This window comes from Chamaea fasciata, unplaced genomic scaffold (assembly GCF_029207755.1).
Source record: "Chamaea fasciata isolate MVZ Bird 193981 ecotype frontalis unplaced genomic scaffold, bChaFas1.0.hap1 SCAF_12, whole genome shotgun sequence".
NCBI lineage: Eukaryota > Metazoa > Chordata > Aves > Passeriformes > Sylviidae > Chamaea > Chamaea fasciata.
Genome location: NW_027094097.1, coordinates 14,683,138 through 14,704,365, shown reverse-complemented (window position 1 = coordinate 14,704,365; position 21,228 = coordinate 14,683,138). Strand labels below are relative to the sequence as shown.

At 50.2% G+C, this 21,228-nt stretch overlaps 2 protein-coding genes and 1 non-coding gene across 4 annotated transcripts in view; 2 read left to right on the top strand and 1 right to left on the bottom strand.

Moving 5' to 3' along the window:
- The window catches only part of ZCCHC14 (zinc finger CCHC-type containing 14), a 49,056-nt gene extending 44,764 nt beyond the window's left edge, over window positions 1-4,292 (top strand). For both annotated transcript variants that reach the window (XM_066194737.1, XM_066194738.1), the window contains one exon: window positions 173-4,292. In XM_066194737.1, coding sequence (XP_066050834.1) covers window positions 173-228 — 56 coding nt within the window. In that variant the 3' untranslated portion in view covers window positions 229-4,292. The remainder of the gene's footprint in view (window positions 1-172) is intronic.
- Window positions 4,293-4,437: 145 nt separating this feature from the next.
- On the bottom strand, window positions 4,438-12,832 carry MAP1LC3B (microtubule associated protein 1 light chain 3 beta). The gene is made up of 4 exons (XM_066194739.1): window positions 12,697-12,832; window positions 10,195-10,250; window positions 7,831-7,937; window positions 4,438-5,947 (listed from the first exon to the last, which is right to left on the bottom strand). The coding sequence occupies exons 1-4, from the start codon at window positions 12,734-12,736 to the stop codon at window positions 5,773-5,775; spliced, it is 378 nt and encodes a 125-aa protein (XP_066050836.1). The 5' UTR covers window positions 12,737-12,832; the 3' UTR covers window positions 4,438-5,772.
- Window positions 12,833-21,111: 8,279 nt separating this feature from the next.
- On the top strand, window positions 21,112-21,184 carry TRNAM-CAU (transfer RNA methionine (anticodon CAU)). The gene has a single exon. It is a non-coding gene; the product is annotated as a tRNA-Met (tRNA).
- The last annotated feature ends 44 nt before the right edge of the window (window positions 21,185-21,228 follow it).

Here is a 21,228-nt window from a genome sequence, read left to right as displayed (position 1 = left end):
GTCCTTTCCCACCCAAACCACTGTGGGATTCCACGAAACAAAGCTGTGCCAGCCCTAAATTCCCACCCAAGCTCCAACACACGCGCATTCCACGTGTAAGCAGCAGCAGGTTGGTTTGGGAAGCCGTGGGAGGTGCCTGATGTGTAACCCTGTGTCCCTGTCCCTGTCGCAGGTACGTTCAGGCTCAAGTACGCCCCTCCCTCGGAAAGTCTGGACTCCACAGACTGAGGTTTCCCCGCCTGGCACCACGATGCCGTCAAGCCATGGAGAGCGACGGAGATTGAACTGCAAAACTGAGACGTCCACTTGCTGTTTAAGCTTAATGTATTTTTTAATCCAAAGGTGCTTTACTTTATTAGACTAGGTAGAAAATCTAGCTTGGGGGTGCAGCCAACCCAGTTCTGATTGCCAAATTCAAGCTTCGTTGTTGGAACTCCTGACTCTGTGTCCTCGGACCGATGGATGGATGGATGGTGGAGCTGGCCAGCTGCAGTTCCTGCTGGAAGTACAACATCCCCTGTGCTTTTTTTGGCTGGAGAACGTTGCCACAATGGGACTTTTCCAAGGTGAAAGGCCTGACTCCAGGGCAGCTCTGTTCTGAGGTGGAAGGTAGGAGTGGCCAGAAGGACATTGGCACCCCTGGGCTAGGTAAAATGTCTACTTTTTTTCAAAAGTGATCAGGCACTAATCTCTGGGATTTTTAAGGATTGCACTACAGAAGAATGTAAAACTCTTCAAGCTTTCTGCACTTTTAGCAGACAGTGTCACTCTGAGACCAGTGCAAGAGGCAAAGAAGTTCCAACCTTTACAAATTGGCACCAGCAGGCTTACGGGACTTAATTCCACAGTTAAAAAAATCCTAAAAAGTCTCTCTTTTCCCTTCCAAAAGAACACACACGGCAGTTTCGGTTCCTTCTGGAAACAAACTCGTGCTTCATTGTCTCACCTGTTACTAGCTAGTGCTGGCTTCCCAGCACTGGAATAAACTTAGTTTCCAAGGGTCCAAGTCCCAGAGACTCCAGAGTCATAAAGGCTTCAAGGATATTTTCCTGTAATACACAAAACCTTTACGTCCTGTTACTGTATATAGGTCTCTTTCACAGAAACCTTATTATTCTGCTTTTTGTAAATGAATTTTAAACCATCCTAAAAAAAAAAAATCAAACTAAGAACTCTGGCAGCAGAGTTAATAAGCTTTTGCTTTACTTTATATAAAATACCCTTTGGCTCCTACCCCAGGATTCAGGAGTGGTGGGAGTCAAACATGTAAAAGGTAGTAAAAACTTCATTATTATCAAGACTTGGAAGGATTTCTTGTCGGCCTCCTTCGTTGCAGTAGGTTGTAGATGAGTAGCTTTGGTGTTAACTACTTAGTCCATCATTTGTGGGTGACAAATCTAAATTAGAACTCGAGAGGAAGCCAAACCCATCTCGAACTGCTAATTTGAAACACTTTGGTCCTGTCTGGTTGAAAGAAGATCCTAATCCTCATGGCTCCCCCCCTCCCCCCCTCCCCGGGAATGTGACGGCATTAAATGGGTGAGGCCTCCTCTGTAAAAGTGTCTGACACAGAGATATTTGCATCCTGTAATTTGAGAGACACCTTTAAAGTCTGAAGCCTTGTTTACACTTGGAGGTATTCCTTACAGCAGGATGAACCCATAGGATTTGTAGTGGAGCAGCGACTTGGGAAAGTCCTCTGGGAGCAGGAGGGTTTGGAGCTGTGCAGAGCTGCCCCCAGGAGCTGGGGCTGTGTGAGGGGGGAGCTCAGAGGAGAGGAACGTTCTGGGCCATCCCTGATGTCTCTCCAAGGGACATCAGCTTCGGGAGAGCCTCGGGAATGTGGGTGGGCAGAACCAAAGCCAGCCCAGGGAGGGATCCAAAATCTCAATTTGCAGAACAGTTGGTTTAAACAAACAAACAAGCAAAGATCCTTTTTATTGCTATGCAATAAGAACCCCCTGATTTGTGTATCCCCAGCCCAGCTCCCGCTCCCTGTTGGCTCTGCCTGCGTTTGAGGACTTTCCCTGTGTTCCCAGGAACCTTCAGACCTACAACACTAAAGGGATGAAAACTGACAATGCAATTTACTTTGCCTTAATGAGCTCGAGACAATGGTAGGAACAGTCTGTCCCACTGCATCATGCCCAAGGAAAACGTGCAGTTCCATGTTTACTATTTGCAGCTTTGAGGGTCTCTCCAGTGGCCTGGAACATGTGCTGAAAGCCAAACTTAGTGTTATTATTATTATTATTATTGTTGTTGGTATTGTTTTTTTCACTTTTTTAAACAGTATTTTAAAGTTGTATTTAAAGAAACTGTATTTCAACACACATGTGAGTGTTCAAAACCCTCTTGAAACAGCAAAAAAGAGCAGCAGCAGCAGCAAAAAAAAAAGAGTCATTTCTGTACCAGTTGTGTTTTGTTTTACTGCCCAAGGCTGGACACGGTTGTGTCTGATCTTCATCACAGAAAAAAATCATATCAAAAGGACTGTAAAACTGAACTTCTGTCCAGCAGATTGTTTCATTCCTTTCTCCTGAGCTTTCTTTAGGATCCTTTCCTGTGTGTAGAGTTAAGGCTGATGTTTTCCAGCAAACTGTGTTCATTCCTTTCTTTGGGATTGTTTCCTTTGTGTCAAGTCAAGGCTGATGTTTCTCCACGTGGCTCGTGGCTGCAATTTGGGTGACGCTTTGGAACGGTTGGGTCTGGGTTTGGAGTAAGATCCAATCCACAAGGACCTGGAGGCAACACGAGTGTCCGAGAGGAAAATCTGGTGAGCCAGCAGCAACCTCAGAGCCTTCCCCAAATCCCAGTGAGCTGGGGCTTCAGACCTGCCAGTGAACACCCTCCACTCTGTACCCAGAACAACCAAAGTTGGTAAGTCCCAACACAGCACCTTAATTCCATAAAATTATCCTTGATCTGTTCTTAAAAGGCACAAATCCATCTTTTTACCCCGAAAAAGCAAGGCACCTCGGGTTGGAATAGTAGAGTTCCAGCTGCCCTGCCTGAAGGAACCAGTTCTTTAAACCCTATTTTTGTTCATTGAAAGATGGAGATTTCAAAAAAATGTTGTTTAGCCCTATCTTTGTCCTGCAAGTATAAAAAGAATTAGTTCTCTAGATGGATTTCACTGTGGAATGGGAATGATTTCTCAGTGTAAAAGGGAAGGGAATCCCCAGCCATCTCCCAGCAGGGGCACGGAGAATCAGTGAGGAGCCTTTCCCAGGGGAGGGAGCAGCAGGTGCTGCAGTTCCAGCTGCATTTTCCATTTGATGATGGAAGGACTCGAAATAGGATGGAAATTCCAGCAAACTCCTCCCCCTCATCCTACAAATTAAGCATTAATAAATATTCTGTGCTCGACCCTAATGGGGAGAGCAGAGAGGGAGGAGAGGGAACCAAAACACTGATCAGAGGGTTCTACCTGACTTTTATTGGAAACTACATTTGAACCATTATTAAAGTTTATCAAACCTGCTTTTTACTCAAACCAGCTCTGTCACACTCAGCTTTTTGTGAAACCTTTTCATACCACGGTCATTAAATCTTGGCAAATTAAGCACCAGACTTCCCAAAGTGACAGTCCAGCACCAGGCCTTGGCCACCCCCCCCCCCCCACCCCCCCCCAAATCCCATTTCCTCACGGGGCAGCGATATCCCGGGATGGGCCAGGCTGGGGCACCAGGCAGAGCAAGGCTCCTCCCAAAACCCTGCAGGGGAGCAGAGCTGTGCCACAGGGATCCTCAGAGTGCTGGATTGGGCTAGTCTGGAATACCTGTAAATGGGATGAATGTGAGCAAATCTGGACAAAATTCCACGTCATGGGGCGTTTGTGAGAGTAGGAATCACTTTGGCTGGTTGAGGCCCCACAGCTCTTGTAATAAACCCTTTGGAATTACCCCTTTGTTCCCTGAAATTTTCCTGATGTACACAAGAACTGTGTTGGTACTGAAGCAGAAAGCAAATCCTGTGTGTTTTCAAGTGCAGATTAACAGCTTCTCTTGGACATAACTTTCCATTAGGAATGAAGGAAATTCCTGCTCCATTTGAGCCATTTCTTTTACTTCGATCACTTCTAGTATTACAAATTCTGCATGTAACTTTATAAATATTTTAAATAGTTTTGTAAATATTTAATATTCAGCTAATTTGATTTTGAATTGTAAATGTCAAGTATTCTGGTATTGGGATTTTTATGTTTTATTATACTTTGTTAAAAGTTAAATTGTACATTTTTAGAATGTTTTTATCTGAGTAAATTTAATGTATGGAAAATAAAGAGTTAAACAGACTCCCTTGGCATTGGTTTTCATTTTAAAAGGATTCAGCTGTGTGGGGGTTCTCCAGCTTGGCAGAAGCAGGGAATTATTTTTAATTCCTTCATCATTCTTTTGCTGTGAAAATGCCTAAGAATAACCACACGAGCCGGAATTAAGTTGGGATGTAATCCATCCATATCAGCACTGTATTAATTTTAAAAAAGCAACGTTTGTACAGGAATATCAGTCGACCACGTCGTAATTACAAGTACAGTTGTCAGTTATGAGTTAAACGAAATCTTACACGAACAGAAACTAAACAGAGAACAAGCCGCATCGAAAAAAGTTCCACGTTGGAGTAAAAACACAAAAGGACAATAAAAAAGGGGCAGGGGGGCCCCGGGAAGGAGATGCATGCAAAGAGTGGAGGAGGTACGAGGTGGAGGAGGCACGACGCGGTGCCAGGCGCTGCAGTATTGCTTCTGTCCCCGCCGGAGCCGGGGTGACACCGGTGACACCGCGGGGATCCCGCCACGCCTCGCTGGACAGCACTAGAGAAACACAGGTTTGTCCCACGGAAGAGCTGCCCTCTGCACAGCCTGCTCCCTGCCCAGGGCACGGGAGCCTCCAGCCGTGCCACAAATACTTTGTTCGTTGGCTCTCCCGGCCCTGAGCTGCTTCTCCCCATTCCTCCAGGCTAGGGGCATGATCCTGCGGATCGCTGGATCCTGTGGATCGCTGGATCCTACAGATCGCTGGAAGCCAGCTCAGATGGAACACACAGGGATTGGGGATTTTTAACAGACTGGAGTTTATTTCAGTGTTACCTGTTGGGGTGTGTATTTTACAGTTAGACACTTCTAAGAACTACGATAAAGCTGTGGTGTTTGGTACGAGTATTCCAGAAACCGGCGCCGCCCCTGAGCGTGCGGTGCCCAAAAAACCGGAGACACAAAGAGTTGTCCTTCCCCAGCTCACCCCAAGCACTTGCCTTAACTCCCTGCAGCGCTGACACAAGTCTCATTGGAGCTGCAGAAGAAAAAAAGCTCCCCTTTGGAACGTTAAAATGCATTTGCTCTCATTGAGAAACCCTTCCCATTTAAAACCAAAAAAATTTAAGGAATCGTAGGGAGATTTTCCCGCCAACTCACAGGAAACATTTTAGTTCCTCCCTGGTGCCTGTTTTTCTTGTTACAAGTAAATCGAGTGTCCCTTTCTCTGCAAGTGTCACACGCACAATTGGGCTCCTTTCTTCAGGTCCAGACTTGTAAATGTGCCTGTGTGGAGTATTATTAGGGCAGGTTTCAAAGCTGGAGGTGCTCGTCTGTACTGTTTTAATAGTCACAAACAAGGCAAGGTGAGATGAGACACCTGCTAAAAGCAAGACTATGCTAAGGACTGAGAGCGGAGGTGACATCCGGTTCTTTCCCTGGGGGGTGTGTGGGGAACAGTGGGGGGTGATGGCCAAGGGTCAACCCAAATCCTAGGCTAGGGCCTCTGGCGTGTCCTAGGCAGAAGCTGGTGCTCCAAAGGTCTCCTGGGAGGCATAGACCATGTAGAGGAATCCATCCTCGTCCTTCTCGCTCTCGTACACCTCGGAGATGGGCGTGGACACGCTCACCATGCTGTGCCCGTTCACCAGCAGGAAAAAGGCCTGGTTGGAGTTCAGCTGCAGGCGTCGCCTGGGGAGGGGTCAGGGGAGAGGGAGACAGAGGACAGACGGACAATGGACAGCCCTCAGTGACAGCAGCAACGTCAGAGCAGAGAAGCGGGGAATGGTTTGGGGTGGAAGGATTTAAATAAAGCTCATCTCTTTCCAAGCTCTGTTATGGGCACCTTTCCCTGCATGTCCCCACCCAGCCCTCAAAACGACTGAATTCCTCCACTAAATCCAGGCAGGTGCATCCACTGGCAGAGCCCTCACTGAGGGGAAAAGCTGCACTCCAGAAGGGCATAAAACGAGGGACTGGGAAGAAGCACCCCTGGCATAACCAGGACCTTTGTCTTTCAGCTCACTGGAATGAAAACCCAGAGATCCTCGGGAAGATTGGGAAAGACGGGCAGAGCTTCCTTGCAAAACCTGGGCAACTTTTAAACTCACTTTGTCACCAGCTCTGTTAGAGCCTGGGTTTAACCTCAGAGCATCTCACTCCATTCTCCTCCTCCCTCCCTGCCAGGAGAAGCAGGGTGGGAAGGGCAGAGAGCCACAGGCTGCACAAACTGCCTGGCACAGGAAACAGCTGAGGGCTGGATTTCCCTTCATCATTCCAGCTCAGGGGAAATGGGTGTTTCTGCTCAGCTGCCTCCTGCAGAGCAGGTCTACAGAGAGCAGCTCTCTTCTCACTTGATAAACCAGGTGAGCAACAGCAGCTCAGAGGAGTGTGGAGCTGCCACCAAAGCAAGGGAATAATAGATCAGAAAGAGCTTCCTGCTGCTTCCACTCGCTGCTGAGGGGCAGCAGCAGCTGGAAACAAGGATTTATTTAGCTCCCAAGACAGGGACCCTTCCAAAGCCAGACTCTAATCACTCCAGAGACAGCAGGCTGAGGGAAGGCAGCAGCTCTCCAAGGTTTGGGAAGGATGGGCTTTGCTGTGCAGCACTGGAGCTGGCTCAGGCCCAAGTCTGGCTGGTACCAAGTTATTAATTAACAGTCAAGCCAGGGAAAAAAGGTGGGAAAATCCTTCAGCCTGCAGTTAACCTTTTTGCCCAGGGCCTTTCACGTTCCTGAGAAACGCTGGAAGAGTTTCTGGAAGAATTAAGCAACCAGGTTCCTGTCTCCAAAGCCCTTCCTCCTGCAGGAGCTGGGATTTGCCTGGGGCAGTTTTTGTTTGGACACCCTGGACAAGTCCCACAGCCCGTGGCCTCCACGAACCAGCTCCCGCTGCAGCGTCACCATCACAAAACAAACTCTGGTTTGCTGCTGACCTTCCAGTTACCACTGGAGAACCCTTCCTAACCAAACCCTGCTGCTGAGCCAGCAGAGATGCACTTCCAGCAGAACTTCTGAGCACAGTTTTTGACCACACAACTTCCACCCGAGGCTGTTTCCCTCTGCCTTTCCTGTAAGCTGAGCAAGCGGCCAGGGCAGAAACACTCTGGACTGAGCTGGTGTTTCCCAGTTTCCCCGGGGAAACTTCAGTTCCCCAAGGATGCCAAGAGCATCCCCACAGAGCTCTGGCTCCCAGCCCAAACTCCCCTTCCCAGTGGGTGGGAAGAGGCAGCCACTCCCAAGGGGGACTCCATGGCAGGAGAGAGGAGGCATCCCAAAATAGCCAAGCAGGAAGAGCTGGAGCCCTGGGCAGAAGGACCCATGTCAGACAGGAATTCACAGCCTCAGACTCCCTCCTACAGCTCTGGGAATGTTCTCTTGGAAGCAGACTACCAGCCCAGCTCTCTTCAGAGTGGGGTTTTTCCAGCAAAAGGAAAAGCACTTTCTCCTGGATTCGTGCTAGTGCTCATTAGATGAATTTTCCACTTGGACCTCCCAACTGCACCGGGGGGGGGAATTAACGGAGCATCCCAGTCCCAGGTTGGTCAGTTCACACTGGAATCCCAGCAATACTACCTGATAATTTTGATTAGCTCGCTCATGTTGACGTGATCTGGCACCAGGAACTTGGTCTTATCCAAAACTGGAAGCTGCTTCTCTCCCTTGTACCTTTCAATGATCACCTGAGAAGAAACACAGAAAGCAGAAGATGTGAAAGGCAGGAACAGTGTATGGTGCCCTCATCTCCCCCCTCCCAGCTCCATTCCCCTTCACCTGTGAATGCAACATCTCCAATCTGAAACTAAACAATTCATGGTTGGGCTTAATCATCTTAAAGATCTTTTCCAACCCAAACAATTCTGTGTTTCCACGAGAATCAATTATCTTCACGTGCTCTTCTGTTCTGTTTGCAAGAGCCACTGCACGGAGGGGTAACCCACAGGGATTTTACAGCACACATCCACAGCTTCGGTGCAGTTTTAAAAGAGTTCCTTTGCTGCAATCATTTAACCCAGCACTGAATCACCCAGCAACAAGGAAATCCAAGGAAAGACCAAGGCCACTTCCCTCTAACACACTGCAGTGGCTGACCAGGGGTTTGTGCTGCTACAGAAGTCTGCCAGATCAAGCGGTTTTCACTGGAATTTCTCCAGTTTCGGGCCATCTCTTTAAGAACTACCACTCCAGATGACTCTGCTGTTCCACTCACCTCCCATGGTTCCTCTAACACATGAGAACAAGCTACTCTGGAAGGGGTATAAACCCTCCAATTTCCAAATTAAGGAGAGAATTTCCTCCAGCGTGCTCAGGAATCAGTAACTCTGCCAGGATTGCTGTGTAATAACCCCTTAATTCACAGAGAAAACTGCAGATTTCCCAACGTAAGGAACACCCTGCCCAGCAACTGAGGGTAGTTCCTGCTTTTAATGAGTGATCTCAGCACTTGTGTGCTCCCGTTTCCACAGCCATGTGGCCTTTGTTGATTTCCAGTCAACAGGAGCTACGTGACACCAATCCCTTGGATCCTTTCCATGCTCACGGGGTCTGGCTTGTGTTGATCTTAAAAAGCTGCCCAGGTGAAGAGAAGCTGATTGAGTTCTACCAGGGAAAAGAGCCTTACATCACTTGAAATAAATGCTGGCTCACTCTGGGTAACAAAGCCCCCACTATTTTTAAGCAGTTAGGCCATAAGCAAGTAGGTATTTCTGACAGCAGAATGGAGGGATTTGTTATCTAGGGTGACATTGCCACCTTATCTCATCCAGAACTGCTAATGACAATAACGAGGCAGTGACTGGCCCAGCAAGGTTCCAGGGATCTCAGCTGGGAGTTTGCAGCACCACATCTCCAGCAAGTTCCTCAGGTACCTCTGAATATTTGGCTGGAGCCTGTCCATGGCTGACTTAAATGAGGGTTTTGCCATAAATCCCTGGCTTTCCGTGGTCACAGAGCTTGGGGACTATGGCCAAGTGGTCTCTGAAAGGTGAGGGAAAAAGCAGTATTTGTCAGGAAACACATCTGCAAGGAAAGCGCCTTTGGGAAAATGAAACATTCCAAAAAAGTCAGAAAATCCCAGCTGTGAAGTATTCCTTGTTCCTCTGCCCAGCTGCACGGGGAAGCAGCAGTGGCAGCTCCAAGGCTGAAGGAGTTTAAAGCCCAAGCAAAGCTGAGAAACCTTTCGGTTTCTGTTTCTACAGCAGCTCCTGTCAGGGAACTTGCTCAGGAAATGGGGACACTTTGCAGCAGTCGGTTCACAGCAGAATTTCCACACACTGGGGTCGCCAAATCTCATCACAGAGCCAAAGGCTGAGGGCCCCATTCAGCTCCCTCTGCTGAAGAACTCACCAGTGACAGAACACAGTCCATGCCTTTTGCTTGTAGGATATTCTGTGCATTTTTGAGGGTGCCGTAAGTAAAATAAAACACCAACTTAGGCAGCATTTGGAGCTGAGCAGCGGAAGGGTGACAGGGTGAGGGGTGGTATCCAAAGTGAGCTGGACAGCCCGGCAGCATTCCTGGAGACCTAGGCACAGGCCCATTCCCAGGAGAAAAGCATTTCTGTCCTTCTCAGCACAGGCTGAAGAGCACATCTGCCTCTCCACTCCTGTCTACTCTTCCTGGTGAGCCTCTGAAGACTCTTAATTCGGAGAAGAAAACCACAGAGCGCTCAGGAAGATCTCAGGGCTCGGCTGGGGTGTGGTTTTCTTCTGAGTTACAGCACACAAAGTGCATAACTCCGGAAGCACCACATCCTCCAGCCCCTGTGAGCACCTTGCTCCACCACAGCAACTGTGAGAACGCTCCTGAAACCCAGGCTCAGCCACCCTGAACTGCCACATTTTTTCATTTGGTCTCCTCGGGACAGCTCTTCCACAGGTTTCTAACTGCTAAAAACAACATGAGACTGGAAGGAAAAAAAATTAAAAGAACTGCACTTACTGGTATTTTAGTGGGATGCTGATCCCGAATCAGTCGTACATCTTCCACTCTTTGTTCTGCCAGGGATTAAAAACAAAAATCTGTTTAAACATTCACAGTTAATGCCATTATTTCCTTACTGAAGAGAGGGACCACGTGTCAGGAAAAGCCAGAAGAGGAAATTCAGGCAAAGCAATTTCCAAATGGGCCAGCACCGTTCAGGAGTACAACCTCTCCTGTGACAGCTGATCCCCTGCTCCTTAACCCAAGGTGACAAGGGCTGCGCGCACCTGCCTGGCACTCCTAGAAAGTGTTAAAGGAGATCTTTCCTCCCCACACCCCCTCGCTTTCTGCCCACTGCAGCACACGTTTAACCTCGCACAGTTAAGGCCTCAAATTACACCACCCCAAGAGTTAACAACTAAATACCCTGCGCTATTTCTGTCAGGTCCCAGAAGAGGAAATGGTCAACAATTATTTGAGCCCCGGGACTGGCCCGAGCCTGGCAGCATCAGCTTTCCCTGAGCGCTCTCCTGTTACCGAATTCCAGGTTTTATTTTGACTCGGCCGCACCCATTGTTGTGGGAGCTGCTCGAGGCTCTTGCCCAACCTGCGCTTTTCGCCACTGTCCGGTGCCAGTTTTCAGGATAAAGTTCACCTCTCCTCAGACAGCAATATTAATAGAACAGATTTCATGAGCCAGGCTAAAGTACACGAGGCAGAGTAAACAGCCTGGTTGCTTTCCTCTGTGCTGTCCCCTGCCTACTTTCAGATTCGGTGAACTCAATTTTAACCCGTTTTTCAGCAGGACGGGGCTTTCCAGGCTGTTTTGGGGTGCCCAAACAGCTCGGAGAGAGATGATTTAGTGTTGCATCACTACACCCGCCCTCGGGAGAGGAGCACTTAGGCCAGCTCCCCGTTGGAATGCTAATGGCAGGACACGCGGCAATAACATCCCTCAGCCTCCTCAGCCCGTGTGTCCGTGCCCCTGGAATACATCCTCCTCACGAGCCCGGCAAGGAATGCAGCTCCCGTGAATCACCGTTTGGAGCTGCAGGTGAATCAAGCAGAAAACTCAGGCAAGGAGCACGCCAAGCCTTCACCTGAAAAGCCACCCCAACATCCTGAGCCACATTCCCACAGCCCGCCGGGAGCGCTTCAAGGGCATGGAGTTCCACCTCGTTAAAATACTTCTTAAGATTAACCAGAAACACAAAAGATACGTGGAGAGAGTGAGCCCAAACATCCACCTGGCAAGCGCTGACTTTTCAGCCGGAACAGGTTTTGTTCGCAGCAGCGCTACTGAGCAGAACTCCCTGGAGGAGAAGGAACATAAACCGGGCAAATCGTGGAGATTATTGTGTGTGGCATGTTCAAAATCAGGCCCCAGTCAGCCACAGATAAACACTGTTCTCTGACGACAGTAGTTGCAGTGGCAACTGCTTGGCTGCCATCCTAGCTGAACTTAATACCTGCGACAGAGGCTGCTGACAGGCGACGGGGTCAACAACAGTTTCGGAAGGCTCCGAGAAAAGGGGTGGCAATAAACAGAGACTTTTGTCAGATCTACATCCTCCCCGCTCCACCGCGGGGAGCAGCTTACATTTACCACAGCGGCAAAGGCAAGGGTGGGCACATCACAAAGCTGCCTTAAGCAGCTTGACTTGAACCCAAAGGCAGGAAGAAAGGAAAATCTGGATCAATTACTTCCACCAATTCCATCTCCCGTGCGGGATTTTATAGTTCATGCAGAAATAGGTTACGCTGCCAGTTCGCGTTACCCTCGCAGCGCTTCAGCCTCCCTCCCTGACACACACACACGGGCAACATCCCCAGCCCTTGGACCGCTCCGCTCCCATCCTGAGCGCACACAGGAGCGTGGCACGGCTCTGTCGAGGCTGTTCCTTCTCGAAAGGGACTAATCTCATTTTCCCAGCCGTCATTACACAGCTCTTTTCGATGCCCTGCTAGTTTTCAAAGACCGGAGCCGCACGCCCCAGCCCAGCCGCGGCTGCCCGGGCGGAGGATTCCGCTCCCCGCGCCAGGCACCGGCTGCCAGCGGAGCTTTAATTCCGCTGCCACCGAGCAGACACCGGAGGGAAGGGCAGGCCCAGCTCCTGGCACACACGCCGAGGATGTTTCCAGGCTCCCTGGGAGTTTTGCAGTCGATAATAATGGATGCTGCCATGTAGAGATCTCCCCACCCCGAGCCCCTCTCGCAGCGCACAGCTCACCCGGGCACGGCACAGCTGCCAGCCCACACCCCGCGACACCACACAACCCCCCTGTCCCGAACCGCCGGGTAAACAACCCCGGAGGACGGGCCGGCCTTTGACTCCGTCGCAGCCCCGAGCGGGCCGGGACACCGGGACAGCCCCGGGCCCGCTGTCAGCAGGAGCCGCCCGGGGATCTCCGCGGCTCCCACCGCCATCGGCCCCCTCCCCTCCCCTCCGGGGCCATCCCCCCCACCGCAACCCACCGCGGGGCCGGGAGCACGGCCGGGCCGCGCCCCGGGGAGCTCACCGAAGGTGCGGCGCTGCTTGAAGCTCTTCTCCGAGGGCATGGCGGCGGCGGCTCGGCCCGGGCCCGGCGGCGGCACTGCGCGGCGGCGGCGGCGGCGGCGGACACCTCCGAGTGCCGGCGCCCGCCCCCCGCGCCGCCACGGCCGCCCGGCCGTCAGCTGACCCGCGCGTCACCGCGGCCCGCCTCGCCCCGCCGGCATCTTGAGTGTGGCGCCGGGGCCGCGCCGGCAGGGCCGCGGGGCCGCCTCGGTGACACGCGGCCGCGGGGCCGTGCGAATGTCACAGTGTTCTGGCAGTGTCCCCGCTCTGCGGCACGCGGGCATGGCCGGGTCGGTGACGGGCAGTGTTCTCCGCGGGGACACGCGGCCATGGCCGCGTCGGTGACAGGCCGTGTTCTCCTCAGTAACACGGCCGTGGCCAGCTCGGTGCCGGGCAGTATCCCTCAGTGACACACAGCCATGATCGCCTTGATGCCAGGTCTTGTTGTCCTCAGTGACAGAGCCAAGGCTACCTCAGTGCCAGGCTGTGTTCTTCCTTAGTGACACAGGAATGACCACGTTGATGCCAGGCCATGTTTGTCCTCAGTGACACAGCCATAGCTGCCACCTCAGTGCCAGGCCGTGTTCTCCTCAGTGACACACAGCGGTGGCTGCCTCAGTACCCTGCCATGTTCCCCTTCAGTAACAAAAAAGAACAATCTCCCTAGGAAAGTGGTGGATTCCCCAATTTTGGGCACTTTTAAGATTCAGCCGTGTCTTGTCTAGATGGTGCTTTTGCCTAGAAATGTTAGGCCAGATGATCCTTGAGGTCCCCTTCCATTATTCCATTATTCCGTGGAGTGGCCCACAACATCCCCTTCAGCATGAGCACTTAAGCTCTTTTCTCCATGCAGAGGTGCAAGTTCAATGGTCTGTCGCCAGTTTGCCTTCACATTGACATGGATGTGTGGTAGAGTTTACATTTGAAGAACAACATTTTAGGAGCAGGTGCTCCAGTTCTCTTGGAAGCCACCCCCCGGTCTCATGCGGTTTGTGAGGAATTGATTAAATCACAACTTCAGTCACAGATACCACGTTGTGAGTAAAACTGCCCAACTGTTTCCTGCTTAGCAGCTTTCTGACACAAGCTGTTGGCTGGAGCTTTTCAGCTGCATCTCTCTTTCTCTCTCTTTCTCTCACATACGTTCCCGGCACCGCGTTTTGAAATTTAAGAATGATTTTGCAGCAATAGGGTGGCACGATCTCGCTGTACAATCCAAGTGACAAGGACCTGTGACTGGGATTGTCCTTAGGAGTACAGGGAGAAGGAAAGTTTTCTAACCATCTTAGAGATTTATCAGTGTTTTTGCATTTTTGGGGTGGAGCAATGCGTTGAAGTTGGAGTGAGTCTGCACTCACAAAAGGAATGAGGGTTCGTGACCTAATTTTGTGATTCAGGGTCATGCAGTTCCTGTGGCCTGTCATTATGAGGCCATTAAAGATGTGACTAACAAGGAAATGCAGCCTTAAGGTGTGTGATTGCTCTGTCCATCACATCACTGTCCATGGATAGCAGGTGAGACGTGGATGACCAGCAGAGCACTGATACATCTGCAACTTGAACCAGCAATCCCAAATTTCTGTGTCAACAGAGCTCTGCTTTATTTAAATGCCTGCCTTTTAAGAAAACATATTTTCCAGGCTGAGGAAATTCCACCGTGCTCTCGGAATTGTGTCTGAGGGCTGAAGGCAGGAGGACGAGCCCCGGTGGAAGCACATAATGTTATTTTTGGGGTGTTCAGGTGCGTCCCGGTGTCAGGGCTGGCGGTTCGGGGCTCTGTGTGCCGTGTGGTTTGCATCCACACGCCGACTGTTAGCAGGGCTGCAGCTCGGGCTGAAAGCATCCATATGGTGCCTGGGGAGAGCCACAATCAGAGTATCTGCTGACAGGCTGGGCTATCACATGTTCCTCTCATAAATAATCCGCAGAGACTGTGAGAAGGAAACTTAGATCCACACCGAGACTCTCCTGACCTTTCCCTCCTCAGCTCAGCCTTCGCCCGTGTCTGCGTGTCGACAGCACAGACAGTTGGCGAGTCTGGATTTGAGGAAGGTGTTAGGAGCAGTTGGAATGACAGCATGGACATAGCCTTTGGGATCAGCTCTGCCTCAGCACAGCTCCCCGTCCCTGGTGAGAAAACGCTGCTTTGGAAAATGCTTTGGCTCCAGGCTCGGCGACGGCGCTGGAACGGAGCCCTTCAAAAATGGAGCCGCAGAGCATTTTTATCCTGGCCCTGGAACACTTTACAAAGCATTTTAGCCTGAGGAACAAGGAGACTTAACCCAAAGGGGACGTTACATTGTCTTCAAATATGCAAAAGGTTTCTGCAGAGCAGGAGGGAATTAGCTCTTCCCTGCATGCTGCAGGACCAGGATGAGAAATAATGAGCTTACAGCTTGGAAAAGGCCATAGAAATTAGGGGCTGGGCTAAGGGCAAGAATTGTTGAGCACCAGAAGAAATTCCTTAGGAAAGAAACGGAATAATCACCTTTGGATGTTTTTGTTTAACGAGAAATTAGTAAAACATCTGCTCTGAAGAGTTCAGGGAGAATGGTTCTGATCTCAGGGAGAAGGATGGGGTAAATAATCCCCTACAATCCCTATCAGCCCTAGTTTTGTGTGAGGCAAAGATGTGATTTCCCAAATTTACAAAGCAGGTTAGAGCACGGGCTGGGTTTGGATTCCAGCTCAGATCCTCCTGTCTGCACCTAATACACCAGACTAAATACTAAGTTAAGAAAAAAAAAAAAAGAAAACAGGTTCTCCCAACTGTTCTATCTTCCACAAGGTTAGGCTGGTGTCTTTTTGTTAAAAATCCAGTATGAACAGTGACTCCAAACCGTGGCTGATATTCACATCATTTCCCTTGGGAAAAACTCCCACTTTTCCTATTTTTTTCCCACATGAGCCGCCTCACAATGAAGCAAGTGTATTTCACATTCAGAATAATAAATCATCCCCTCATTTTTTCTGGTACAACGGGACTGAAAAGGGGTTTGTTTTTTTTTTTCTTTTCCCAAGGAACAGATGAAGCTGTTCCTCTGCAGTGCTGCACCCTTCCTGGAAGACAGCACTCAGTGTGTGGGGCTGGGAGCTCAGCAGCTGTCAGCAGTATTAAATTCACCAGGAACACAGAGAGAAAAGCCCCATAAAAGAAAAGGAAGGACACTGTGCTGACAATAACTTGCATTTCAACCTGAATTAAAATCCCTCCCATCAGTTCTTTTCTCACAAATTGTTCTCATCGATCCAGCTCGGCTCAAGATTAATGTGGGTTTGGTTTTCTTGTAAGTGTGCAGCCATTACCCAGCTGCTATTGGAGATTTTCAGGCAGAATCCGACTGTAGAGAATTGTTTGCCGTGCCTTAAAATAACTCTTCTGGGAAATTTTCGTCTGAAATTTGCTTCAGTATGGTGGCTACCCTGAAGAACAAATCCCCACACTTCAAATTTCACCTTCCGAGTTAGGAAAACTTTAGGAAGAAGTGGCGAGAATGGCAAAATATCTGTTTTGGGGGTAGAAAAGTGTATTTTTAGAGAAGTGAAGGTAGACAGAAGCCCCACATTTTGCCTGGGTGGGTTTTCTCTGAGGTCTAACAACAGCTGAGCCCGTTCCTCAACGGGAACACAACACTGTCTTTTGGAATATCACATGTTCTATTAGACTATTAGACGTGCTTTTTTTGGATGGTAAATCCAAGCTAACACACAGATGCGTGCAGTGGCTTCACAAAAACATCATTTTCATAGAATGTTTGGCTGAAAACTCACTGCACTCCCCCTGCACAAAGGATTGCCCAAGACATCATTGCCGGGTACCATAACTGACATCAGTTCCTGCTGTTCCTGATGTTCCAGCAAACAGCTCTTGGCTCCAGGATCGAGTTTGAAATGGGAGATGTTGCTCCCAGGACGGAACACGGTGAATCAGTTGGTGTAAGCGACAGTGAGTTGTGTTTGTGTACTGCTTTTCACTCAGAAAATCCATAACATCTTGGCAAGCAGCAACGACAGCGCGAGCGCGGGAGGCAGAGCGGGGAAATCGTGGAATAACACAGCTTGTAACAAGGTCTTCCCCTGATTTTTGATACTCCTAGGACTGAGGCAATCCCCCACGTGTTCAAATATTAACTGAGTACTACATTGCTGTAGTGGTGCAGTAAACATTCTCCTCGCTGACTTTGGGAGGTTCCGTGAGCTGCCTGGGGTTGCACAACCACAGATCAGCACCCAGGAGCAGCACCCCCAACACCTGACTCCTGCAGAGCAGGAGAGTCCTTCTGCCAACTGAGCTGCTTCAGGTGTTGAACAGAACTAAATTGTTCAGACTGGACTGGGGCCAAAGCTGGAGGGACAAGTGCTTGTGGCAGAAGTGCTGTGACGTCTTGGGTGACTTCTAGACACTCACGGCCCTCACATCAACTGATTCCTCATGGCAAGGGCAGCACGTTGAAGAAAGATGATAGCCTCCTCCATGAATCATAGAATTGTGGAATGTTTGGGGTTGGAGGGTTGGAAGTGACCTTAAAGGTTTGGGTTTGGAAGGGACCTTAAAGCCCATCCAGTGCCACCCCCTGCCATGGGCAGGGACGCCTTCCACCATCCCAGGTGGCTCCAAGCCCTGTCCAGGGGGCACTTCCAGGCATGAGGCAGCCACAGCTTCTCTGAGAACCTGTCCCAGGGCCTCACCACCTTCTCAGGGAAGAATTCCTTCCCAATATCCCATCTATCCTTGCCCTCTGGCAGTGGGAAGCCAATTAAAGAGAGGGCACTGAGCTCTGCTCTAAAAGAAAAGGATGTAACCACTTCCTGAGCCATCAGCAGCTTTTCTGTGGTGCTCTGGATTTTCCCTGAAGAACCCAGCCTGTCCAATGGTGTTTATCCTGCAAAATCTGGTGAGATCAATGTCCACAGAGAAAGCAAGGAAGTGGGAAATCATAGACTCAGGACAAGAAGAGCTGTTTTCCTGCTGAAAAATATACACATTACAAAAACCAAAGCAAAACTCTTCTGCCTTTCTATTGGGATATTCTCTGTTTGATGTGTCCTCCCACCAAGGAGGGGGGCAGTTCTGCAGGAGGCAGGAGGAGTCTTTGTTTTTTATTACAAAGCAGAAATCTCAGTGCAGGCCCATGCCAAAAAACATGCTGCAAATCCTCTCTGTGGCAAACATGGCTTGCAGAGGGTTTGTTCATCTGTCTCTGCTTGCCTTGCCATGCTTTTCTGTCCCTCCTGCCAAATGGGAAATAAATCATTCTCTCCTCGCTGTTCTGGTTGTAATTGGCTGGATATGCCATCAGCTGGCTCATCCCCTGCTCAGAGCCTGGGAAGGCGTAAACACTTCCAGGATTACAGAAAATGAGGACACTAACTTTGGGACCCATCCAAAGCCCTTTAGTGAGCGTGAAGACTAATTGACTACAGCGAGAGCTGCATCAGCTCCTTAATTGCTGAGGGGAAATGAAACAATAACATTTCCCCTTTCGCTACATCCTTTTTCGAGAGCCCTGTGGTAAGGGCTGCGAGCTGCCTGCCTGAGACAGCAGCAATGCAAAGCTCCAGGCCATTACTCTGAGAAGGTTCTCCAAGGAAGGTGCTCAGACACTGCCACAGAGGATGGCTGATGATGATAACGCACTTCTCCTGTTTTCCCTGCTGTCACAAACAAAGCTGGTTGATTCTGGTAATGGATTTGGTAAGATAGGAGAGAAAGCAGCAGTTTTAGACTTCGATGACTGAAGTTGAAGGTGATATTCAGTTATAACCACCCTGTTGTCCACCAGGTCTCCACTTTCTGTGCCTCACGAACCTTGGATGTGCCCAGGCTCCTAAACTATTGTGTGTTGCTCCACAAGAACAGCACTGGAAATTGGAGACAGCAGTTGTTTCTCCTCTCTGATGTGATGAAGGGCTGGGATTCCCTCACCATGTTCTATTAGAAGAGGAAACTTGGGCACTCAGAGCACTGGGAGCTTTGCCTCAGGCTTTGCTGGGCTCTGGGTGACATCACTGTGGGATGGAGGTGGGCACTGCCAGACTGACTTTTCCCTTTGCCCTTCTTCATCTGGAGGAAATCAGCACGGGGCAATGGAGCTCCGTGGGAATTGGCACGGATTTGTGATGGGCTGTCCATCACAGTCCTTTCCAGTCCTGCCTTCTGCTGGGTTGGACTGGAAAGGGGGTCAGTGGGCCAGGGGAATGTCTGATGGATGAGAAATGTGGCTCAGCACCCATGGAGCCAAGACTGTGGGGTAAGGTTATAGGGGTCATGTGGGTGAGGGAAAGGGGAGAAGGTTGTAGGGTGATTAGGCAGCAAGAGCATTCAGTGGAAAAGGAGAAAGAATAAAGTTCAGATAAAAATATAAAGGCAAAAGAGGGGAAAGCATGCATGTGCTGTAGACTGCCGTGGTTCTGCTCCAGGCAATGTCACCCAGGACATCTTTTGTTTCATTCACACGAAAATCCTTGCCATCAGTACTTTCCCCTGTCCCCTCCACGAATCCATCAGCTCCTAGACAAACAGACATGACAAGGCCTTCGAAAAAGCTGTGTCAGAACCTTTAATTACCAGTTGAGCATAACATAACATGTGGGAAAAGCCATGTGATTCCCCTACAGGTGGAAACCAGCTCCGGCCGTATTTCCAAAGATTTGATGTTTGGTTTACATGACTCATTGCCCATGTGCTTTGGTTTAGATGCTTGGAGCAGCTTTTTGTAATGGAATCAGAACTGTGGGCACTAAATTTGTCCATCAGTGAGGCCCCAGAGGATTAGCACAGCACTAAAAATGACACCTCATCCTGCACGTGGGCAGAGTTGGAGGGTGGAATGCAGCGGTTCAGCCTGGGGGGAGCCCAGCATTTACTCATCCCAGGGTTGGAGCAATGTTGTTTGTGCCCTGAGCCAGGCAGCCTGGACTCATCATGTCATCCAGAGCCTTGGGAATCAGGGTTTTCTGGCCTCAACAACCACAGCTGCCCATCAGACCCTTGGCAAAATCCTTGGGCAACTCAAGCATCTCATCTGGTCTGGTGAGACTCTAAAGGACTGTGAGAGTAGGACAAGGTGGGTGATGCTGGACCCTTTTCTCTGCTCTCATGGAACCTCGTTGAAGCTCTGTGTCCAGCCCTGGAGCCCCCAGCTCTGGAAGGATGTGGAGGTGCTGGAGAGAGTCCAGAGGAGCCAGGGAAATGCTCCAAAACTGGGGGTGTTCGCATGGAGAAGAGAAGGCTCCAGGGAGAGCTCAGAGCCCCTTCCAGGGCCTAAAGAGGCTCCAGGAGAGCTGGAGAGGGACTGGGGACAAGGAATGGAGGGACAGGACACAGGGAATGGCTTCCCACTGCCAGAGGGCAGGATTGGATGGGATATTGGGAAGGAATTCCTCTCTTGGAGGGTGGGGGGGCCCTGAGAAGTTGTGGCTGCCCCTGGATCCCTGGCAGTGTCCCAGGCCAGGCTGGACAGGGCTTGGAGCAACCTGGGACAGTGGAAGGTGTCCCCACCCGTGGCAGGGGTGGGATGGGGTGATTTTAAGGTCCCTTCCAACCCAAACCACTGTGGGATTCTACGGTGCCCAAAGGTCTGTTCCTCCTGCGTCCTTGCTCCTTGCTCTGCAGAGCAGTTTCCCTGCAGCGATTCTCGTGGGCGATGCTCTCAGACTTTCTGCATCAATTAAATCTCTGTTTTCCTGTCTTCTGCCAGTTTGGGGATTTGTTGCTGGATTGTCATGGCGACTGCAGCCGTGGGACCCTCGCTGAGGGTGAGGCCCCTCCATTAGGATTCAGGGCAGCGCTTCAGCCAGCATCACTGGGGACCCTCTTGTGCTGAGCACTCTCTGAGAGCAGGGAGCTCATTCCGCTGCAGAAATCCCAGTTGAACAGCGTCTCTTCACAGCAAACGAGGCTGGCTCTAATTTTTGGTAATTATGTGGAAGCAACTTGATTTCCTCACGAGCCTGTTGTCAGCGCAGCCCTCATGGTCTGTTCCTGGCCAGCAGAATGAGGATGCTTAGGAACCCCAAAGGACTCTGCAGCTGTTTCACAGAACAACATGGAATAAAAAGGAGCCATTTCCAAAATGGAAAAAAAAAAAAAAACAAACCCCCCAAAAAGACAAAAACCCAAGATGTTTCTTGCAGAACACTGTGGGAAAGGGGAGCCATTTGCACAAAATGCGAGGTCTGGCTGGCAGAAAAGCAGGGAAAAGAACAAATGTGGGGGAAAAAAAACGACGAAACCATCAAAACAGGTGCAGAAAAGGAGGTTTTTGTAAGGAAAGAGGTTTCTCGGGCAGCAGCCCGGGAATGGCGGTGGAGGCACGAACAGGGAAGGCAGAGGCACAGGGACAACAGCCATGCGTCGGGGAGCTATCGTCGAGGAGCCTCGTTAGCGCAGTAGGTAGCGCGTCAGTCTCATAATCTGAAGGTCGTGAGTTCGATCCTCACACGGGGCAAAGATGGTTTCCTCCTTTTTCTCTCCCGCAGTCAGACCCTTTTC

What these genes read in the sequence shown, in the direction of transcription:
- MAP1LC3B (XM_066194739.1), bottom strand. Translation starts at nt 12,736, where the DNA reads ATGCCCTCGGAGAAGAGCTTCAAGCAGCGCCGCACCTTCG. An exon ending in CAAGCAGCGCCGCACCTTCG is followed by an intron (nt 10,251 to 12,696) that starts GTGAGCTCCCCG and finishes AATCCCTGGCAG; the next exon opens with AACAAAGAGTGGAAGATGTA. An exon ending in AGCATCCCACTAAAATACCA is followed by an intron (nt 7,938 to 10,194) that starts GTAAGTGCAGTT and finishes GTTTCTTCTCAG; the next exon opens with GTGATCATTGAAAGGTACAA.